The 20,065-nt window shown below is 41.5% G+C and overlaps 1 protein-coding gene across 1 annotated transcript; it reads left to right on the forward strand.

The window, feature by feature from the left end:
* The first annotated feature begins 11,441 nt into the window (after positions 1-11,441).
* On the forward strand, positions 11,442-18,365 carry snw1 (SNW domain containing 1). The gene is made up of 14 exons (XM_053445624.1): positions 11,442-11,499; positions 11,974-12,127; positions 12,296-12,457; positions 12,810-12,905; positions 13,237-13,343; positions 13,786-13,890; positions 14,246-14,315; positions 14,457-14,522; positions 14,630-14,746; positions 14,863-15,004; positions 15,490-15,592; positions 16,350-16,467; positions 16,743-16,903; positions 17,653-18,365. The coding sequence occupies exons 1-14, from the start codon at positions 11,486-11,488 to the stop codon at positions 17,846-17,848; spliced, it is 1,611 nt and encodes a 536-aa protein (XP_053301599.1). The 5' UTR covers positions 11,442-11,485; the 3' UTR covers positions 17,849-18,365.
* The last annotated feature ends 1,700 nt before the right edge of the window (positions 18,366-20,065 follow it).

A 20,065-nucleotide genomic window follows, 5' to 3' on the forward strand; every position in this document is an offset into this window, starting at 1 on the left:
GGCTGACATGAGTATGAATGCAGATTATATCCATTCCCATTGCTCACAAAATCCAGATGTTAGTGGGTTTTGTCACCCGTAAGGGACTATAGATTTGAGTGAAATGAATCAAAAGGGGGTATCATGCACAAACAGGTTGAGAATGAGGTTAAAAAAAGATATTAAATGTGTCCTTTATGGGTTTAAATTAGTCTGAAGTCAGAGATGGCAGGAGTCTCTAATCCTCTCTCCCTCCGGCCCTGAATCACCTGCCATCCACAAAGTCACCGTCCATCCCACAGGAAAACACTCATTACAGGCTGCCACTACGTTTGACTGCATCTCTCTCCATAACCTTGAAACACTGTTCACTCAGCCAAAAACACTTCAATCCAGCAGGAGTGCCGGGTCAATTGAGTCAATGTCGAAGGACTCCTTTCTCCCAAAGGCAACGAAATTGACGTTTTTTTGTCTGTTTTTTTGGGAGAATGTTCCAAGGACGAATGTAGGTAGATCACATGGAAACATAAAGCAGCGAAGGTGTGACTGTGTGTGCCTTGATCCCAGGGAAGCAAGCTGGGAGAATAAAACCTCAAACAAAAGCGATGCCCAGAGAAACATCCCGCTGATTCCGTGTGCTTGAAGACTTGCGTAAAGATGTCCTGGATACTTGGATCATACAATATGAGTATCTGTCACATACTCGCTAAGAGACAAAACCAAAAATGTCAGAGCTCCAAGACACGAAAGTTTGCTGTTTCATCCCGTCTTTCCTTACAAGTTCAATGATATTTCACTGATATTATTTTTGTTTGAAGTAGTTGTTTGAATTATCGTTAGCCCGTTTTCTCCAAATATAAACAATTTAATACTTGAAATAGCCTTTTCTTTAAATTATTAATTAAAAAAAAAAAACTCTAGGCTACTCCAAATATATTCACCTCATGTAGCTTACCTTACCCTTTTTAGGTACAAACTCGACTTACGCTAAAAAGCAGGTCGAACAAGGAACTGTAAACAGAGGCCAAAAAATCTAAAATGTACATGTTAGTTTGTGATAAATTAAACGACAGGGATCGTGCTGTTGAAACATGGGAGCATACTTTTTCAAACCTGCGACATACAGATCCTGTAAAAGTATCACACTCTTCAAGGATCGCCAATAGTGACTGGGAGGGTGACATGAGAAATTGTTCAGAAGTAACAGAGATATACTAATTATTTTGTGCTGCACTGAAGTCTCCCAGTATATTAATAATAGGTGGTGTACAGTGGAAGTTGGGGTGCTGAGGGAACTGCAGCACGCCCCCACTGGCAAGTGGGTGTAGCTGCAAGTAAAAAAAAAAAAAAACACTATATTTCTTTTCAAATATTTGGTTTCATTTTCAAACATTTAGTACTGTTTCAGTGTAGCCGATGCACAAAAGTTTAGGTGATGCTTCTGAGCCCTGTGTTAAATGTTGTTGCCCATTCAAATGAATACCAAAATAATTACTGTTGCGCTGCTGCTCTGCATTAACTATATCATGATTATACAGCTCCGACCAACTTTGAACATCTCTGAAAATATGTGAACTACTTTGAAATGCATCACACATTACTTTGTTTAATCTCATGCATTGGATGTGACTTTCACACTACTCCGCAGTGCTGACCCTTTATAATAAATCTGATCTGAATTTTTCTGCTGGTTCATTTGTAATGGAAAGTAGAGCGGAAAAAAACACAGCACAGACCAAATTATGTCTAGGGAGACAACTCACAGAGGAGGGGAGCTGTAGCTAATTTCATGCCTTGTATTTTTCTGTCATGCATGGCTAATTCACGGTTCAGGCGGGCTCGATGAAGCACACACCCTGTGGTCTTCCACAGCCAACCCACCCCCCCCTATTCGCCAAGGGCCTGGAGTGGTGGAGCCTGAGCTATCTTAATGTGAGGGAGGGTGGGGGGGCATTTGCAAATCCATAGTGCAGTTTGCTTTTATACAGCACTAATTCGGAGAGAGGCCGATAAAACCAGGGGTGAGACAGTGGTGGCAGTTCCATTTGGGTTCGCTACCCTTGACTGGCTCTGAGATGTAAATGACTATCCACCCCCACCGTCCAGTGAGCCTGCTGTGGTTGCTCACCATTTGTAATTTAATACCTTTTGACAGAATGCACTTTTTGGCTGGGAAAATATTTTTCAAATAATTCACTTCCTCATGCTCTAAAATTAGATGTCTGTTTTAAGGAAATGGTTTATTTATGTAGGTGTAATGTGGGAAAACCTTTTATTTACTTCCGTGGAACGTGAGAAGATTTATACCACTAGGAACTCAAGGGGAAAAAAATTTAAATTTAAATATCAAATCTTTAAAAAATACTTCATCTTTATTTCCCTGTAATCATTCATCGGAGATTATAAACTGTCAGCCTACAGTTTAGAGGAATCTACTTACCATCCTCACATCCCATCAATACTGTGGAGCTATGGGATTCACACGCCATCTAAATCTGAACCCAGGTTACTCCTAATCCCTCAGAGCATTCCTGGGGTTAGTTGCGCAGCAGCCTGTACCAGTTGTAGACATCTTCAAGAATCGGACAGGACCACTTTATGTAGGACTGGAATGGTACCCGCTCTGATGCTATGTTTCCGGTATACATTTTGGTCCACACACTGACAAATAAAATATGAATGCTTTACTTTCAGGATCTCTCACTGATCTCCCAATCTTAGACTTTCAAACAAATACAGAAAGCCCAAATTCATATCAAATCCTGTTTAAACAACAGGCAGGCAGACCCCATAATGTCAAGGTAAGCCTATTACTTAGATAAGTGATGGTAATGCAGGCTAATTAGTGACATTTGATTTGCGTTGTTCAGAGCCAGGCTAGTTTTCCCACTTATTCCAGTCTTTATGCGGATATAATAAGGTAACCAGCTGCTGGCAATAACTGATTTTCACAAAATACACTGGAGGAAATCTCATGTTGAAGTGAACCGACTATTTTGGTTATTCATATCTCTCTTCATAATGTATCAGTTTTGGACTGATATTCCAAAGGGCTTTAGTTCCATAGACAGACATTATCGTTAAATAGCAACTCCACAAGGTGGAACAAAGCCTGAATTTCGCAGCTGTGTCTCTCCACCTCGGGAGACGTTGCCAGCTGATCTGCTACCAGGTACGTGTAGAGCACAGCTGCACATCCTACCTCCCGTCTCCCTCACCTGTCGAATGCAGTTAGGGCGGAGTGGCCCCGTCGCACCGCACACCAACATGGAAACATGTTGTCTGGTTGCTGTGGAGAGGGCGGCTGTCTCTAGGTCAACCTCCGGGGCACTTATTATGATAATGAGGCCCATTTTAGAACACTGGCAGCCTGTGGTGGGGTAGTTAAGGCAAGAGTTGAGGGAGCACGGGTGGAGAGGGTGAACGGAAGAAGTGGAGATGGAGGGGAAGTACGGAAAAATTGGGGGGGGTGGACCACCTCGGGGGACCTCCATGCATAAAGATGGAAGTACAAGGGCCAAAGTTGCCCCAACAAATCAATCAGAAAGTGGTTGGAGGGCGCAGCTGGCCGGGCAGGTCCCCAACTGTGACAGGAATATGTCCCTCTTACAGCTGTGTGTGCTCTTGTACAGCTATCATTGTGAGGACCAGTTCACTTGGTTCACTTGGTGCCCCCCCCCCCCCCCCTTTTTAATGGACTGGTTAAGGTTTAGTGTCAGAGTTAGGCATTTAGTTTGGATGGTTAGGTCTAGGGGCTTTATGCATTATGCCAATGAGTATCCTCACTACGATAGCTGTATAAATATGTGTGCGTGTGCGTGTGTGTGTGCGTGTGTCATCCACCTCAAAATACAAACTTTAAGTTGCCCACTAGGTTCTCAAGATGCCTACGAAGCTGCAGATAGTGAGTTGGACTTGTTGCTGTAAATAAGGTGACGTGAGAGAACAACTTTCACATTCAGAGTGTTATAATTTTATGATTCTTGGTTGTTCGACAACCCTCGACAACAGATGTTTTAGGCATACCTTATTCTTAAGCTGTTATGGGCTATGCGGGGTGGATTCCTGGATTTTTAAGACAAAATGAGACATGATGAGACTGTTGAATCGTTTGATTATGTCTGAAAACTGGGTCAATGAGAAAATGTTGTTTCTTTGGAGTAAATTGCACAATTCTCTCTGGGCTACAAGCTGTTTTTGAGGAAGCTGAATCTCAATATATTCAGAAGGAGTTAATTATTCAACTTGAACACAATTAAAAGAAATTGACTTGCTACATTTTAAGAAAATGCTTCAGAGATATTGATTTAAAACCAAAGTTACAAACATGTATTTAATTCAAGCACAGTTATGGCCCTGAATCTTATGTTACAGCAAACTTATCGAGGGGTCAAAGGTCTTTTGTTGTACAGTTGAGAGCAGGAGTTCTTCCTCTGGCCCTCGATGTCGGTGGATTTAAAACCATCCCTGAGGAGAACAGGCTGTCTCACACTTTCTTCTCCCTTGCCCGTATTATGATAAGTTCAGATTAACTATATTAGAAGAAATGTGTGTTTAAAATCAAGAAATGTTCTGGTGCACTGATGATGACATAATGGAATGGTTGTTTGGTTTAGTGCTTAAGTTGAGCTGAGCACATATATGTGTGCATAACACAATAATAAAAATCAATCAACCATCTATCTATCTGCAGTTGTTTTTTCTGTTCCAAATATCTATTAAAGCTTTTACAAGTTCCCTATTAGTTGTATTTAGAATATCATCTGATTTTCAGCTCTTCATTCTGGAGTTGAATTGTATTGCCTTTGCTGAGCGTTAACCGGAGCAGGAAATGTGGCTGGAATGCAGATGCTCGTACTTGCCTTTCAAATCCTTCGAGGAATCTGTCTCAAATCTGGAGCGATACATATCTACACCACCGGAGACACTGCCGTTACTCACTATCAGCACCCTTCATCGAGCGACATGCTCCGGAGATTAACCCACATGTGCTGCGGCTCCTACCGGCGCCATCTGTATCTCTCCTTCCCCTTCTCAAGGTCAGATCGGCGTGGAGGCGACGGAACAACCAGCGACTGGGGTTGATCACTGAGCTCTGCACGCCTGTTTATTTGAACACATGCGGCAGTGTGACTAATCGTGTAAAAAAGAGCTGAGAGCATTTTAATTAGCTGCCGTTCAGCCTCTCACAAACAAGCTCTTTGCAAGTGACAAAGCAAGTTGGCCTCGATTAGGAAATTATTGACTTCCTCTCCAAATTGGGAGGCCGATGATGGGACTGCTGGTGCTGATGGATGTTCACCTCCCTCCGAGCATCCTGAATGAGATGTGTGCACATTGCAAGTTGGAGAATGTCCAAATACAGAAGGGAGAGAGGAGGGTGCAGTATCTCAGACAGCCTGCCTGCTGATGTTAAGAGGCCCTGACTGGCCGATGCTGACTCTCTCTCTCTTTCTCTCTCTCTGGTAATTCTTTCTCTGGCACTCACGCAGAACTGCGCACAAGCACACGCTGAAAAAACAAAAATACATCATCATCTCTCCTTTTCAACGTCTGGCTCTTTCTCATGCAAAACAGATGCAGTGTAGTAGAGCCCAGAGTTATAGAAACACCTGCAGGCGTCTCTGTTGTCACTTGTGAAAGTGTGTTTGCGTGTGTGTGTGTGTGTGTGTGTGTGTGTGTGTGTGTGTGTGTGTGTGTGTGTGTGTGTGTGTGTGTGTGTGTGTGTGTGTGCGTGCGTGTGCCTGTGTGAGTGTGTTTGTTTGTGTGTCCGAGGCTGACAACCCAGGTTTGAGTGGTGCTGCCATCTAGTGGTAAATATATAATAACTGAAGCACACATGACATGGCTCAACATGGGTGAATATATCACATGCTCCTTCCTTCATTTGTGAATCAGGGGAACATGCTATTGTGTAATCAGCAGGACCTTCTTACATTACAAACAATGTGTTTATGGCGTGTGTATCACTAAATGCACACACACTGGATCATCCATTCTGCTGCAGATTTAATCATCCAAATGTGACCTCAGAAGGAAAATAGTTATAATGTTGCTGCAATGCTTCATATTGAGCTGAATTACATAGCTATTATTTTGAAAAGAGCTAGTTTCTACAGATTGTGTCAATTGCTTAACTGAAATAGTCTACATGCAATGTATGAGAAATAGCTCATTCAAACGTATAAACCACACATGTGAGCAGTTTCATTTTGAATCTGAAATCTATACCAGGTAGGATGAACACAAAGTTCATTCTGCACCATAGACTGTTTATGAAAAAGCCGGCACACAATACGTAAACATTGATAGTGTTTACAAAGGATTTACTAATGACAGGGAATCATTCTGGAGTCAATGCAAACAGGAATGTTTACAACAGGCACTGCTCTATAGTATTTTCATAAAACAGAAGAAATATTGGGTTAAATTTCTACCTCAGAGTTCGTCATGCAAATCCCCTCCTCTTCCTTCTCTTCCTCCTCAGTGCTCCCCTCCCAATAGAATCCAGGCTCCCCTGGCATCGCCTGCAGTTTGTTTAGCCCTCATAAGCTGTGTGAGCCCTCCACTGACCTTGTTTGGCCCCATCGTTCTCTGGACTCCATCCCGGTGCCAGCGAACAGGGCCACATATAGTGCTGCCCCGGCCCCCGCAGCTTCAACATCACTGGGTGGAGGTCACTGTTAAAGGTTAAGGAGAATTTAGCAGCCAATAAAACAACTTACATCTTGTTTCACTCTGCAGCAGCTTCTTTTAACCATTCTGTAATTCCGCACTTTCACCTCCTCTTTATAAAATATACTCCAAAATAATGAGGAAAATTGATTGTAGAGAAAGACAGTCTGTGAACAGTATGAATAAACCAGTGAGCAAACACACAGCAGTTTTCCACACCTTTCTCCTGGATTTAAGGTGATAAATTTGCCTGAAATACAGGAACACACATCTATGTAATCCAAACTGATCCCTTCATCAGAACAGCTGCAGAGGGTAAGAGTAGAATTCACAGTGTAACGACGTTGGACGATTGAATGGAAATAGACGTCTCCCTGCCATCTGTGATCAGGGTTGCCACACAGTAAAGAAGCCTTATGAGATTCAGGTGGAGGACTGCGGTGTAACAATGAATAAGCAAAGTGCCACGATAGCACCGCTTCACTTTGTCAAATGTGATGCGGATCTGGCACCAAATGTCCTCTCGAGTAGCTCAGACTGTGTGTGCGGGCACGCATATTATGCATGCAGTGTGTGTGTGTTTGTGTGTGTGTGGTCCACGTATTACTCATGTTTTGGGGACCTTAATATGTTTACACAGTCACATGAAATGGACTTGTTTTCATTATAGGGAAAACAAGCCCCCATAATGTAAATCATTACATTTTAAGGTGAAAACATGTTTTAAGTTTATTAGGTTTAGGGTAACGTTGAGGCAAGGTTTAGGATTATAGGCAAGCCGTATTTATGCTTAAGGACAATGTGAGAAATTAATGCAAGTCAATATTATGTCCTTTGAAAAGAGGGAGACACTACCTTGTGTGTGTGTGTGTGAGTGTGTGTGTGTGTGTTTGTCTGTGTGTGTCTGTGTGTTATGTGTGTGTGTTGTGTGTGTGTGCGTGTGCATGTTACTCATGTTGTGGGGACCTAAATCACTTTACACAATCATATTAAGTGGACTTGTCTGATATGTTATGTCATCTTCAGTCAGGGAAACATTGGTGTGTGTGTGTGTGTGTGTGTGTGTGTGTGTGTGTGTGTGTGTGTGTGTGTGTGTGTGTGTGTGTGTGTGTGTGTGTGTGTGTGTGTGTTTGTGTTTGTGTATGTGTGTGTCTACGCATGTGTGTACACTAGACTGGTAACTGGCAGGCTGCTGACCCACTTTGAGATGTTTTCATTTTTCATTCACTTCCCGTGAGGAGCCACAAGGTTTTTGCTTTCTCTTCACTTCTCTCTTGTCTTCTTCAACCCGTTCTCCACCCAGTATTTACCTGTTGATAATTGTGACATGAATCATTTCCAACTGGGTGGAGCTCAGCTTTGAGAACAAACTCCCGCTGCAGAAGCCTGGAAGAGGAAGGGAAACTTACTTTTGAATCCTGCAGCTCAGGAAACTGATGAATTTCCAAGTGCCCCCTGTATGTCTGTGTTTATTTTTTGAATGGGAGCATAAAATATTGCATGAGGGGAAAAGACACTAAATTCTTTATTTACATCATTTTTTCTTTTATTTCCTAACAAATAAAGATTGTGACACAAAGATGTAGGTTAATATTTCTTTCATTGTAAATAAAAACTATAGATGTGTCCAAAATATATACATGGATAAACATGGATAATTAAAAGATCGAAAGAAAAAATAACCTACAGTACGGTAAATGCTAAAGTGACTGTATTTATATGGAGCTTTTCCAGTCTTTATCGACCACTCAGATTACTTTAAACTACCACTCGCATTCAACCATTCACACACATTCATACGCTTTCTCTATCACAAACCATTCACACACTGTCTTTCAGGAGCTCTCTCTTTGATGCTATGCAGCAATTTCACTGCTGAAAGAAGATCACGTCTCTTGATGACATTATCCTTCGTTAATGGCCAAGGTTCCCTCTTGCTCCATCAGACGAAGTGAAGGCACCGGACTCAATCTTCTCAAAAGGGTCAGAACTTTATATGATTCTGTCTTCAGCTCACTGGTTTGTAAATTTGTACCCATTAAAGGTCTTAGTGGAGTTGGTTTCAACCTTCTCCAGCAAGTAAGTCCCCAATTCAACTAACTGCCCAATTCCAACAAGATTATATTCAGCGTACGTGTCTGTCCCATTTGAGAAATACTTGCAAAGTGTATTGTAAATGCCTGAACTTGTTTTCATCTGTGTTTATTGTTTGTGGTTTTTCAACGCAAGAACTTCCAAATGGATTTATGACGAAACCTGCTGGAAAGATGTGGTATGTGTCAATTTTGGTAAGGATCGGGATCAGGGGACGGATCCAGGATCTTACTCTCACTTTCTTTAACATTGCGAGATAGGCCCTTTTTCAATATAATGCACTGAAATTGATTAAAAAATCATAATCTGGATCTAGTGCCATTAATGTTTCATAAGGGGACGACCGGACCTTGGTAGCGGTACGTGCCCTCCAAGTGCCCTTCGATAAGACTGCATTATGTATCTATTGCTCGGGCTCTCTTTCAGTTTTACCTCCATTTTCCCTGCTCCCTCTGTGCCCTGCAGTGACATTGGAGGTGGACCATGTTGCGGTACCACACAGCATGTGCTGCTTCCCTGTGCCTCGTGCCCTGCTACTGCTGGGAGCACTGACATAGCCTCGAGCATCATGGCTCTCTGCCACAACCCCATCTCTAGCAGCCCTGCTTGCAGCACGTGGATGCCCCCTCCCGAACGCCTCATGACAGAGACAATGTAAACCATCTCCATAGCGGACATTTAATCGGATCAGTTTATTGCACTAAATGTTGCATCTCAGAGAGGACAGATGGAGACTCTGCCTTACAGCCCTGGTCTTCTCTTTGTAAACCACGCTCAAGTGACTTAAACCACATGTTATATATTTAATTCAATTTAGCAGAGAAACAATGGCTGCTCCATCATCCATAGCAGGGTCTAGAGCTCCTCAATGCTAGACATAAATGAACAGAGAGGCAACCAGATGATTAGGGTTATTAAAAAATGTCCCGTGCCACAGCTCGGTGATTGATCTCCTTTGACGTGTCCTTTTACCCCATGTCACATCAATAAACAACGTCTCTGCTGAGAGACTGACAGACTGCCTCCATGTCGGAGAAATGGAGAGGATAGGAAGGGACCAGAGACGGAGGAGACGGAGAGATGGAAATGATGCTGACAACCAGACAAAAGTATTAGCACTGGAAGGAAGGGGGAACGGAAGGAAGGGGTCGAGAGGGAGAGAGAGAGAGAGAGAAAGAGAGAGAAAGAGAGAGAGTGGAAATTCCGAGCAGGGCTGTGACTTTTATTGCTGATCATTACAGCAGGAGAGCCTGAGTCAAGATATTTATCACATTCATCACAACAGAAGGGTCTGTTACATAATTCTCCTTCTCCGCGAGTCGTTCTGTGAACTTCCATGTTCCTCCTCTGTTCAGTGCACTCTACTGAAACCTTAATGGTGACTGACACAAGAACAGCTTGAGGGCTTCCTCATCTATTTTACACAGAAAGATATCAGCTGCCCTTCCTGCTCACACTGTTTGATTGCTCTGTAGAACCAGGTAGAATCAGTTGCTGCTAAAACAACTACAGAAAATAGACGAATGTGAGCAATATTCACCCTGCAGGAGTAGCTCTGGTGTGGAGTTATATCAACCGAGAGCTTACATGACCTTGTCTGCAGTGCAAAAACCATCAATAGGCAGCACTAGTGGGATAAAAGTAGATCTAAGCCTGGGTGTAAATAATAAACCTCTTCTTCTTCTTCTTCTTCTTCTTCTTCTTCTTATTTGTTCGGTTTATTGACGGGTGGCAACCGATGTCAAGGTGCATTACCGCCCATCCACTTCTTCCCATTCTACTATTCTCCCCTTATTGTGTATCTTCTGCCTAACAATAAAATTGTCCTTGGCTGGATTTAATTTAACCACGTTGCCTGCCACTACACTTTCAGGGTCCTGGTGTTGTGAATGCTGGACCACTGGCAAACAGTCATGGTGTACAAGGGCACTTGAACAAAACCAAGCCATTGTTAAGGTTGTTTGTAAAACCTCTGCTTTCCCTTAAGACAAGTCAGAACGCTGTGGGAACGCTGAATACAAAAACTTAATTAAACTAAAGAGCTATATAGGTATCTTCTTCCAGTGTTGATAGGCTAGGCTGAACCAATACCTTTTTCTTTTTTATATATGTATCTATTTAATTAGGGGGTTGTTTAAAGATTCAGTGTGTAGAAATTAGTGACATCTAGCGGTTGAGTTGCATATTGCAGCTGAACACCCCTAACCCCTGATTGTTTCTTCATACTGTATATACCAGTTTAATAACATTGATATTTTCTATATATTTACTCTATATTTCTATACACTTCTTTATATTCCTTCACCCAAGTCCGGCATGCTACTTATTTATTGTCTTTCTGCTGCTGTAACATTGCAAATTTCCACATTGCAGGGCAAATAAAGGACTCCTTATACTAATTCGTATTCTTAAACAGTGATCATAGATGAACACCATGCTGTCATTTCTATTCTTTAACACTGAGCAAGCAGATAGTGGCCCAATGATATTGTTTGATATGATATGTATGTATTTAAATATTATGCATTATAATTGTTTGATATCGTTAGGATAATAATATATATTTCATTAAAAAGCATAGTACATGATAGCGGCTGGTCAATGAAACCATTAAACACTGCGATCGTGTAAAAATAAACTAACAGAAAAAAAGCGAAGCAGTTTCAAGCTCACACATTACCGTCCGTGCTGTCATCGCGCATGCGCAGGTCAGGTCTTCACTGAGGAAGAAAGGAAAATGTCTCTGACGAGGTGGGTGCTGCGTCGAGGCTTTTTGTGTTTTTATTGAAGCAAATTGTGGTTGTATGCAATTTCCAGCCCGTGTTTACTGGTCTTAATACTGTTTTTAATGTTTTGATTTGATGTTACTGGTCTGTTGTTCCGTCTTCTGCTTTTAATGATGCCAATAGCATCAGCTAACGCTAGCTAGCCAAACTCGTATGTCTGAAGCTAAGTGATTAGCAGTAGCCTGCTAGCTTAAAAGCGCATGGATACTCCAAAGTTTATCCAGTGTATGATAGTGAAATGTCAACTGTTTGCTTTAGTTCGACTTAACGGGGTTTATTGGTGTGTAGTGAGGACAGTGAGTTAGCTTACACTGCTAAAGCTAATGAATAAAGCAACGAACTACCGTGTTACATTCGGCTAATGCTAGCTAGGCCTCCCAGCAGCGGCGCGACTACGTTGAAAACAAAGTGACTGATGTTGGTTTTATTGTGTGTGCAGCTTCCTACCTTCGCCAACCCAGCTGTCCCAGGACCAGCTGGAGGCAGAGGAGAGGATCCAGGCCCAGAAGTCCTACTCCAATGCCCTGGTTTCGTCCCTCAGAGAGCCCCCTCAATACGGACAGAGGAAAAGCTGGGTGCCGCGTGCACTCGAGGTAAATAAGATAATCGCGAGTTACACGTTTCGCTTTAACGTGAGAACAACTTTTAAGGGGGTTTCTCATTTCTTTGGAGGTGGCTCTGGTGGATTTCGTATGATGTCGTGACACTGAATGTAGAAATGACTGCTAGCACTGATCACCTTGGCATCTGTGCTTCTGCAGGACTTTGGAGATGGAGGCGCTTTTCCAGAGATCCATGTCGCCCAGTTTCCTCAGGAGATGGGAAGGAAGAAGAAGACGTCCAATGCCCTGGCGGTGCAAGTGGATGCAGAGGGAAAGGTCAAATATGATTCCATCGCCAGACAAGGACAGAGCAAGGATAAGGTACACAACCAGTTATTGCTTCATCTGTCGCCTCAGTGCTCATATAGAATGTATCAGTAAGTAACTTGACCTGTTGAAATTAAAGGACTGATCAGACTTGGTCTGAAGATGGTAGTACACAAACATTAATTGTAGAAACACTTGTCTTTCTGTGAAGTTTGTATAAGTGACTTTTTAATATGATACATGATTCGCAATGCTGTATTCCCCCTGTCATCTACAGACTACACATTTCATTATGATGCACATTGTCTAAACAATCCATGGTTATGTTGCATATCATGTTTTGATTTCATCATGAAAACGATGACTTCCTCAGTCTGCTATAATTTCTTATCTTTCCGTGTTGCAGGTGATCTTCAGTAAATACACAGACCTTCTGCCAAAGGAAGTGCTAAATGAAGACACCCCAGAGCTACAGAAGCCCGACGAGGAGGCAGTGAAAGAAGTAAGACATATTGGAATTTGTTTGTATGGAAAAACTGACACATGCTGTTTACTTACAGAACCAGTTGATAGTGAGATTTTAAATTTGACTGCTCAAAGATCATTAACTAGTTTTATCCATTGTTTACTGGAAAGTTTAAGCTGCTGATATTATGTGATCAAATCTGTCTTCTGCTCTGTAGAGTTGAGTAAATTATGTAAATGTGAAAAGTGAAATTACAATCAGAAACGTAATGCTTTTGGTAGTTTTTTATTCATTCTTACCTCTACTGAATTATGAGGCTAGTAAGAACAAGATTTCAACATCTTTACATTGTCATTGTTGTGTGTAGCTTACAGATAAGACTCGGGCTGCCTTGGACAAGCAGGTGTCTCAGAAGATTGCTGCAGCTATGCCTGTAAGAGCTGCAGACAAACAGGCTCCTGCACAGTACATCAGGTATGTAGTAGGAGAATGAATCATCATAATAATAAGCATACATTTTATGTATTTAGCACTTTTGACAATGCTCAAAGACAATTGACATACCCTTTTTTTTTTTGTAAAATAAAAATAAAAATGTTGAATACACAACATAATCACAGATTAAAATATCAGATACATGTCACATCAGTCATGTCATATTCACATTTAAAAGTAACTAACAATTTCCATACCATTTAGAACAAATATTCAGAAGGGACAGTTGGATAGTTCTACAACTACGTTAATTTATTAATCTGGGGATTGAATATTGTGATGACATAGGTTCACAGTTATGACATCAGCTGTTATGAAACGAATACGTTGGTACTATTCATTAATTTGTATTTATGTATGCAAGGGACAATAAAAGTTTATCCATGTTGACCCAATTCTTCTGCTTTGTTCTCTCTTCAAGATACACCCCATCCCAGCAGGGGGTAGCTTTTAACTCTGGGGCCAAACAGAGAGTGATCCGCATGGTGGAGATGCAGAAAGACCCCATGGAGCCTCCACGTTTCAAGTAAGTCAACAACCTGTCTCGGAACAGCATGAAGTCATGTGTGAAGACTGGCTTGATAGACTATATATTATTTAATATAATTTTAAGAATTACTATGTTCAGAGCAGCTTTGGACACAGTTTGTTAACAAAGTCTTAAATAAATTAAGCATCATGTTGTGGCCTTAGGAAATCTGAAGTTCCCAGCTAAATAAAGATCTTTGTTTTACCTGGATGTAACATAAAGTAAGAGTTGAAGGTCATTTGTTGGAATTCTCTTTCTTTAAAAACTGGGTAGTAATTAAACAGTTGAATATGTAATAATGGCCACCTTTTATTTAAAGAAAATAATTAAGTTGTATTATTGTGTGTTTCAGGATCAACAAGAAGATTCCCAGAGGACCCCCCTCTCCTCCTGCCCCTGTCTTGCATTCTCCAAGCAGAAAGGTACAGTTAAACATTTGAGAACATTTGTTTTTATGTGTAACACATTCTGCTTTCACTACTACCCTGATGCATTTAAAATAAAGTTACTTGCATTGTACAAAAGAGAAGATCTTTGACCTAAATGTCCTAATTTTTCTTTAGATGACAGTGAAGGAACAGCAGGAGTGGAAGATTCCTCCATGCATCTCCAACTGGAAGAACGCTAAGGTAACGTGGCACCACAATTATTTCTTCTATTTCTAAATATCTAGAAATATACATATATTACCCGGTTGCCGCTTCTCTGTTAATTTGTTTCTCGTAACTTCTCTCAGGGCTACACCATTCCTCTCGACAAACGTCTGGCTGCTGATGGTAGGGGGCTGCAAACAGTTCACATCAATGAAAACTTTGCCAAGTTGGCTGAGGCGCTCTACATCGCTGACAGAAAGGTACGGCACCATCCTTCTGATTGATCCGATCAACAGTTTAGGATAATGGCATTACTTAAAATATGCACCCTTCAACCCACATCCAAATAACAGCGAAATTCTGTTTGTGTCTCAAGGCCAGGGAGGCGGTGGAGATGAGAGCGCAGGTGGAGAAGAAGATGGCCCAGAAGGAGAAGGAGAAAAAGGAGGAGAAACTTAGGGAGCTGGCCCAAATGGCTCGAGATCGCAGAGCGGGGATTAAAAGTCACGGAGACAAAGGTGAGTGAAGGAGCAAGATGTAGCAAAGTTGACCGTTAAGGACATTTGTGTGTGTGGGGGGGGATCTCTGGGCATTTGGAAACTGGTGTCAGCACCACCTATCTTCCAATTTTTTTGTTCATGCATTTTGAAAGCACTGACTAGCGTAGCAATATCTATATTGACATTATTTGTGATTAATTCTGACAATACTGTATGTCAGCTGGGATTTTGTCTAAATGTGCACTGAAGACAAACAGTATCTCATCGCCTTGCCTTCCCTCTCCTGCTGTCCATAACATTTTCCTTTTATCTACCACTACATCCCAATCTTCATCTACAGCCCACCTCTACTTCTTCTCATCAGTTTTCCCCTTTCCTCCTCCAATTCTTTCAGTCCCCATGTTGCTTTTCACATCGTATTTCTGCTGTAATATTCCACATCATATTTCCTCATGTGGTTTCCTTTCTGTTTTAAAAATTTCCTTTTGTGTTTAACGTGGCAGGTGGCGAAGACGGCGAGGCCAGGGAACGCGATGAGATCCGCCATGACAGACGGAAAGAGAGACAACACGACAGGAACATTCTGAGGGCAGCTCCAGATAAGAGGTGCTGGACACGCACTATAAAACACACTGCATGTGAACTCACCCACCCCTCTCTGCTGAATCTGCATGCATCTGGCAGAAATATTGAACTAAGCCTGTGTGATCGGTGTTTGTGTGTTAGGTCGTTGTGAGCGGTTGCCGATTGATTGAATTGTGGTTCCCTGGTTGAGTGGAGGAATTCAAATTCAGATGAGAGCTCATTATAGACACAATTCCAGCTGTCTGACGGCACAAACCTTGTTATCTTAAAATTGCCTTCCACTTAACTTTGAGATGGCTGTTTGCTGATAAACAGTCAAAATGTTCAAGTCCCCAGTTATTTAATGAAAAACCTCAAACACAGTTTTTAATCATAAATTGAAGCCCCAATGACATAAACTTTTAAATCTTAATTAAACCTATAGGCATATAAAATAAATAGAAGTCCAATTTTTTTTTCACCCCTGTCCATTTGTTTGTAGGCAAGATTACACAAAAACAACTTGGTGAAGGATGCTGTATGTTTAAAACAGGGAACAATCCATGGATTCTGATGGGGGAAAATTTAACACCATGGATCTTTTCAGTGTGTAACATTAGGTGCAGCTGATTGAATATGATGAGGGTTGTTTAGCCTTGGCAGAGGTATGCATTTTACTGAGTGACATTCCAGTTAAAATCATGTTAACGACTTTTTTAGTTCTTCACTACTACTTTTGTGTGTCGATTGCTTTTGTTGCGAATCGTTGCTTCATCTCCGACTCTGTTCCTTGTTCCAGGTCCAAGCTGCAGAGAGACCAGGAGAGAGACGTCAGTGAGCTGATCGCTCTGGGGATGCCCAACCCTCGCTCCTCCTCCGAAGCTCAGTACGACCAGAGGCTCTTCAATCAAAGCAAGGTTAGAAAGTTTCATACCTACTACTATGTACATTACCGTCAGCTTAGAATATTTGTGTTGATTGGAGAGAAATCTCTTGTGTACAAGGCTGAATACTGAGCTCCACTACACAAAGAAACATTTTCATGTGTCCTAGTGTGGACAGCATTTATCCCTTTTTAGGGTACTAGAGGAAGCAGAGCAAAACTGAAGAAGAGTCTATACAGTGGCCATTTCATTATTGTGCACTGTTCTGTCCCTTATTTTAGTCACTTACCTTTTCTCTGTCTTTTCAGGGTATGGACAGTGGCTTCGCTGGTGGTGAGGATGACATGTACAACGTCTACGACAAGCCGTTCCACGGCAACAAAGACATGGCTTCACACATCTACAGGCCCAGCAAAAATATTGACAAGGACACCTACACAGATGACCTTGAAGCACTCAAGCAAAACAAGTACTTATATTCCTCTTATATTTTTTATGACCAGTTCATACAGTTATTTGACTTTATGTTCGTTCGTATGTAATATAATTCAATATTGTTTTCTTCAGGTATAAATCAACTAATGATATGGACCAAATGAGTGAAGCGTCTTCTCTTCCTAAAACTTAAATTATTTCTTAAATGGCTAGTTCTATGGCCAGTTGGGAAAACCGTTAATCTTTCATTTGATCTTGATTTGACTTAATATTTGTTAACTTTTTCTGTTGGTGCGGTTCTGATAAAATACAGGTGAAGGAGAAATAGGACAAAGACTATTTTGTTTTTATAGTTATTAGCATCCGTTTCCCATTACCTACAAAACTTGATTTTGCTCATTGAAGATGTAAAGGTGCAGCCCTGCTGAGGGCAGGGCTGAATGAACCTGGTTAAATCAAGCGCCTGTATGGTACACTAGAAGAAAAGAAGGTAAAACCCACAACGAGGGTGGGAAAATTTCACTAGTCAACATTACAAATGGCTCGTTGACGTGTTGCGCAAAAAGTCCATGCGCGGGAAATCTCAGGTTTTTAGTGATTATTACGAAACCCTGAAGGTGAAATCCTTAAGTCCTGCTCTCAGACTCTCTTGCGAAAACCCTGTACAATTTCTCTGTCCTTGCACGAAGATTGTTACAGAGAGCAGTGACATTATCTTTTAGTTGTGAGAGAAAACATGAATTTTTGCTGCAGATTCTAATACGTTTCATTTCTTTCCCCCAGCCGGTTTGCTCCTGGCAAAGAATTCTCCGGGGCCGACCACGCGCAGAAGCGGGACGGACCAGTCCAGTTTGAAGAGGATCCCTTCGGTTTGGACAAGTTCTTGGAGGAAGCCAAGCAGCACGGCGGCTCTAAGAGGCCCTCAACCAGCGGCCGCTCAAAGGACGACTACCACGACAAGAAGCGCAGGAAGGAGTGATAGTCTGTTCAGGACAGCTGTAAGAGGCATGTCGGAGGAGGTGGCGCCCTTTCCCCTTTTGTTTTTTTGTTTTTATTTGTTGCTTATTCAGCTACATTCAGAACATGTTGAACATCCTTACTTAACAGAACATGAATTAACACGTTAAGTTAAGCTAAAGCGACGGATACAGATATGTTAGAGATCTGCCTCCATGTCTGACAGTGTCATGCATAGGCGATATTTGGGCCCGGGAAGTGTGTAGACCATAGCTGATTTTTTTTAATCTTTTTTTTTTTTTTTTTAATACATTTATTCAGAACCAACATAAAAATCTTCAGGAGGAGTTTATATTTTCCTTTGTCTAATTTGCTCCCCACATTCCCCCCTTTTTGAGTTGTCCACTTACGTATTTGTGAGCCGTTAAAGCCCATATTTGATGTACAGAGATAAACAGTAATTCTGTAAGGTGTAAAGCAAACAGCTGTATAATTCTTGTACATTACCACCAATAAAATAAATTTCATATTGTGTGTAATTGCTATACTCTCTGTATTATTTATAGTGTTTCGTTCAAATCGGTCAACATTTGTCACTATTTTAGAGCAGCTTAATTAAAACTTTTACAACATAGTGGGAAGTCCATTGCTTATATAATTTGTATAGTTTACTTTATAATGGTTTTTCCCTGTTAATAAATTTACTAAAATGCAACCTATTGTTGTCGACGATTGTAAGCCCAAAATGTATTTGGAGAAACCATCAATTACGATGTTTGAATAGTGAGAACAATAGTTTCTCTTCCAGAAATGGGCTCTATGATATTAGATGATGAGAGCAAAGTTGTTTCCATTAATTACAATCAATTATGATTTATGCAGTGTGACAGTTTTATTTTCCCAGGGTTCAGAAATATAATCAATGTGGCTTTACAGAGCCCAGCAGACTCACAAATCTGCACTGTCCCATATTTTACTCGCACATGAACAGGGGGTCAGACAGTTGTCATATGCACATGATTAATGCTTTTTTCAATGGGCCTGGTTTGTAGTCATGGCTTCCCGTATTAGTGGAATGCCCTAGACCTTTATTGCTGGTCTTTTAGAGCCCATCAGAAGTATAAATAATAGCTTTAAAACTGTGAAACAACACTGAGCTAGCAGCTTGAAACCAGGAAGAATCCAAGACAATTGAGGTAAAGATGCAAACACTGCTGGGAACCTGGAATGGTCACATGACAGTCAACCCTCCCTTGCTGCGACAACCCATTCCTGTTGATACATGATGCACAACATCAGGAGAATACGTCTCCTTCTCACTCAGAAGTAGGGTTGCAAAGAGGCGGAAAATTGATGCCTGCTGTAGTGTGCAGGACTAGTCAGGTAAGTTTCGATGATATTAATGGGGAAGATATATTAACATGCTGATTGAGGATTGTTCATCTGTCCATCTAGCCTCTCTCTATTCATTTATCCATTAATTGTAAAATATTTGTAAAGACGATTCCAATTGTTTGGCCAACTATTTATATCTCTGGCATTGCATTAGTGTTTTTTACAAGCTTTTTTCTCATCTTGTTCTACAGAGCAATTCCACATGCACTATCTCCTGTGTGGAGACATTTAACCCCAGCCAATGTACTGTAGAAGGAAAGGCTGTGTACATTTGCAAATACTGTGCAAAGACCTATGTTAAGAATGACACAAAGAAGCAGAAGCATATAGTCAAGTGCCCAAGTTTCCTCAGGGCTCAAATCAGCCTATGACAAAACAAATGTTTATATTTATGTCTGTATATGACAAGGTAAATACAGTTAGTATAAATTACCCACACAATTTCTTGTTAATTCCCGTATATTCCTGTATATTCCCGTTAATTCCCATGGAAAGTTTCCAACTTTGAATATTCCCGGAATTTTGCAACCCTACTCAGAAGGCGGAGCAGGTTCTGGTCCAGGATCTGGTCATCTTCCGTCTAGACTATTGCAACTCCCACCTAGCAGGTCTACCTGTTGCCTGGTGACATCCGACCTCTTCAGCTCATCCAGAATGCAATAGCTCGACTGGTCTTTAACCTAAATTCACTCACGCTCCTCCGCTTGTCCCTTCACTGGTTACCAGTGGCCGCCTGCATCCACTTCAAGACACTAGCACATGGGCACTGTGCTGCGAACGGATCAGACCCGGCCTACAACCAGGACACGGTCAAACTTACACCCCAGCCCGTCCACTCCGCTCT

Source organism: Pleuronectes platessa, chromosome 17 (assembly GCF_947347685.1).
Source record: "Pleuronectes platessa chromosome 17, fPlePla1.1, whole genome shotgun sequence".
NCBI classification, from domain to species: domain Eukaryota; kingdom Metazoa; phylum Chordata; class Actinopteri; order Pleuronectiformes; family Pleuronectidae; genus Pleuronectes; species Pleuronectes platessa.

Bases quoted from the DNA above. Each gene is read 5' to 3' on its own strand.
- snw1 (XM_053445624.1), top strand. The intron at 12,128-12,295 runs GTAAATAAGATA...GTGCTTCTGCAG, and splicing joins GGGTGCCGCGTGCACTCGAG to GACTTTGGAGATGGAGGCGC. The intron at 13,344-13,785 runs GTATGTAGTAGG...TCTCTCTTCAAG, and splicing joins GCTCCTGCACAGTACATCAG to ATACACCCCATCCCAGCAGG.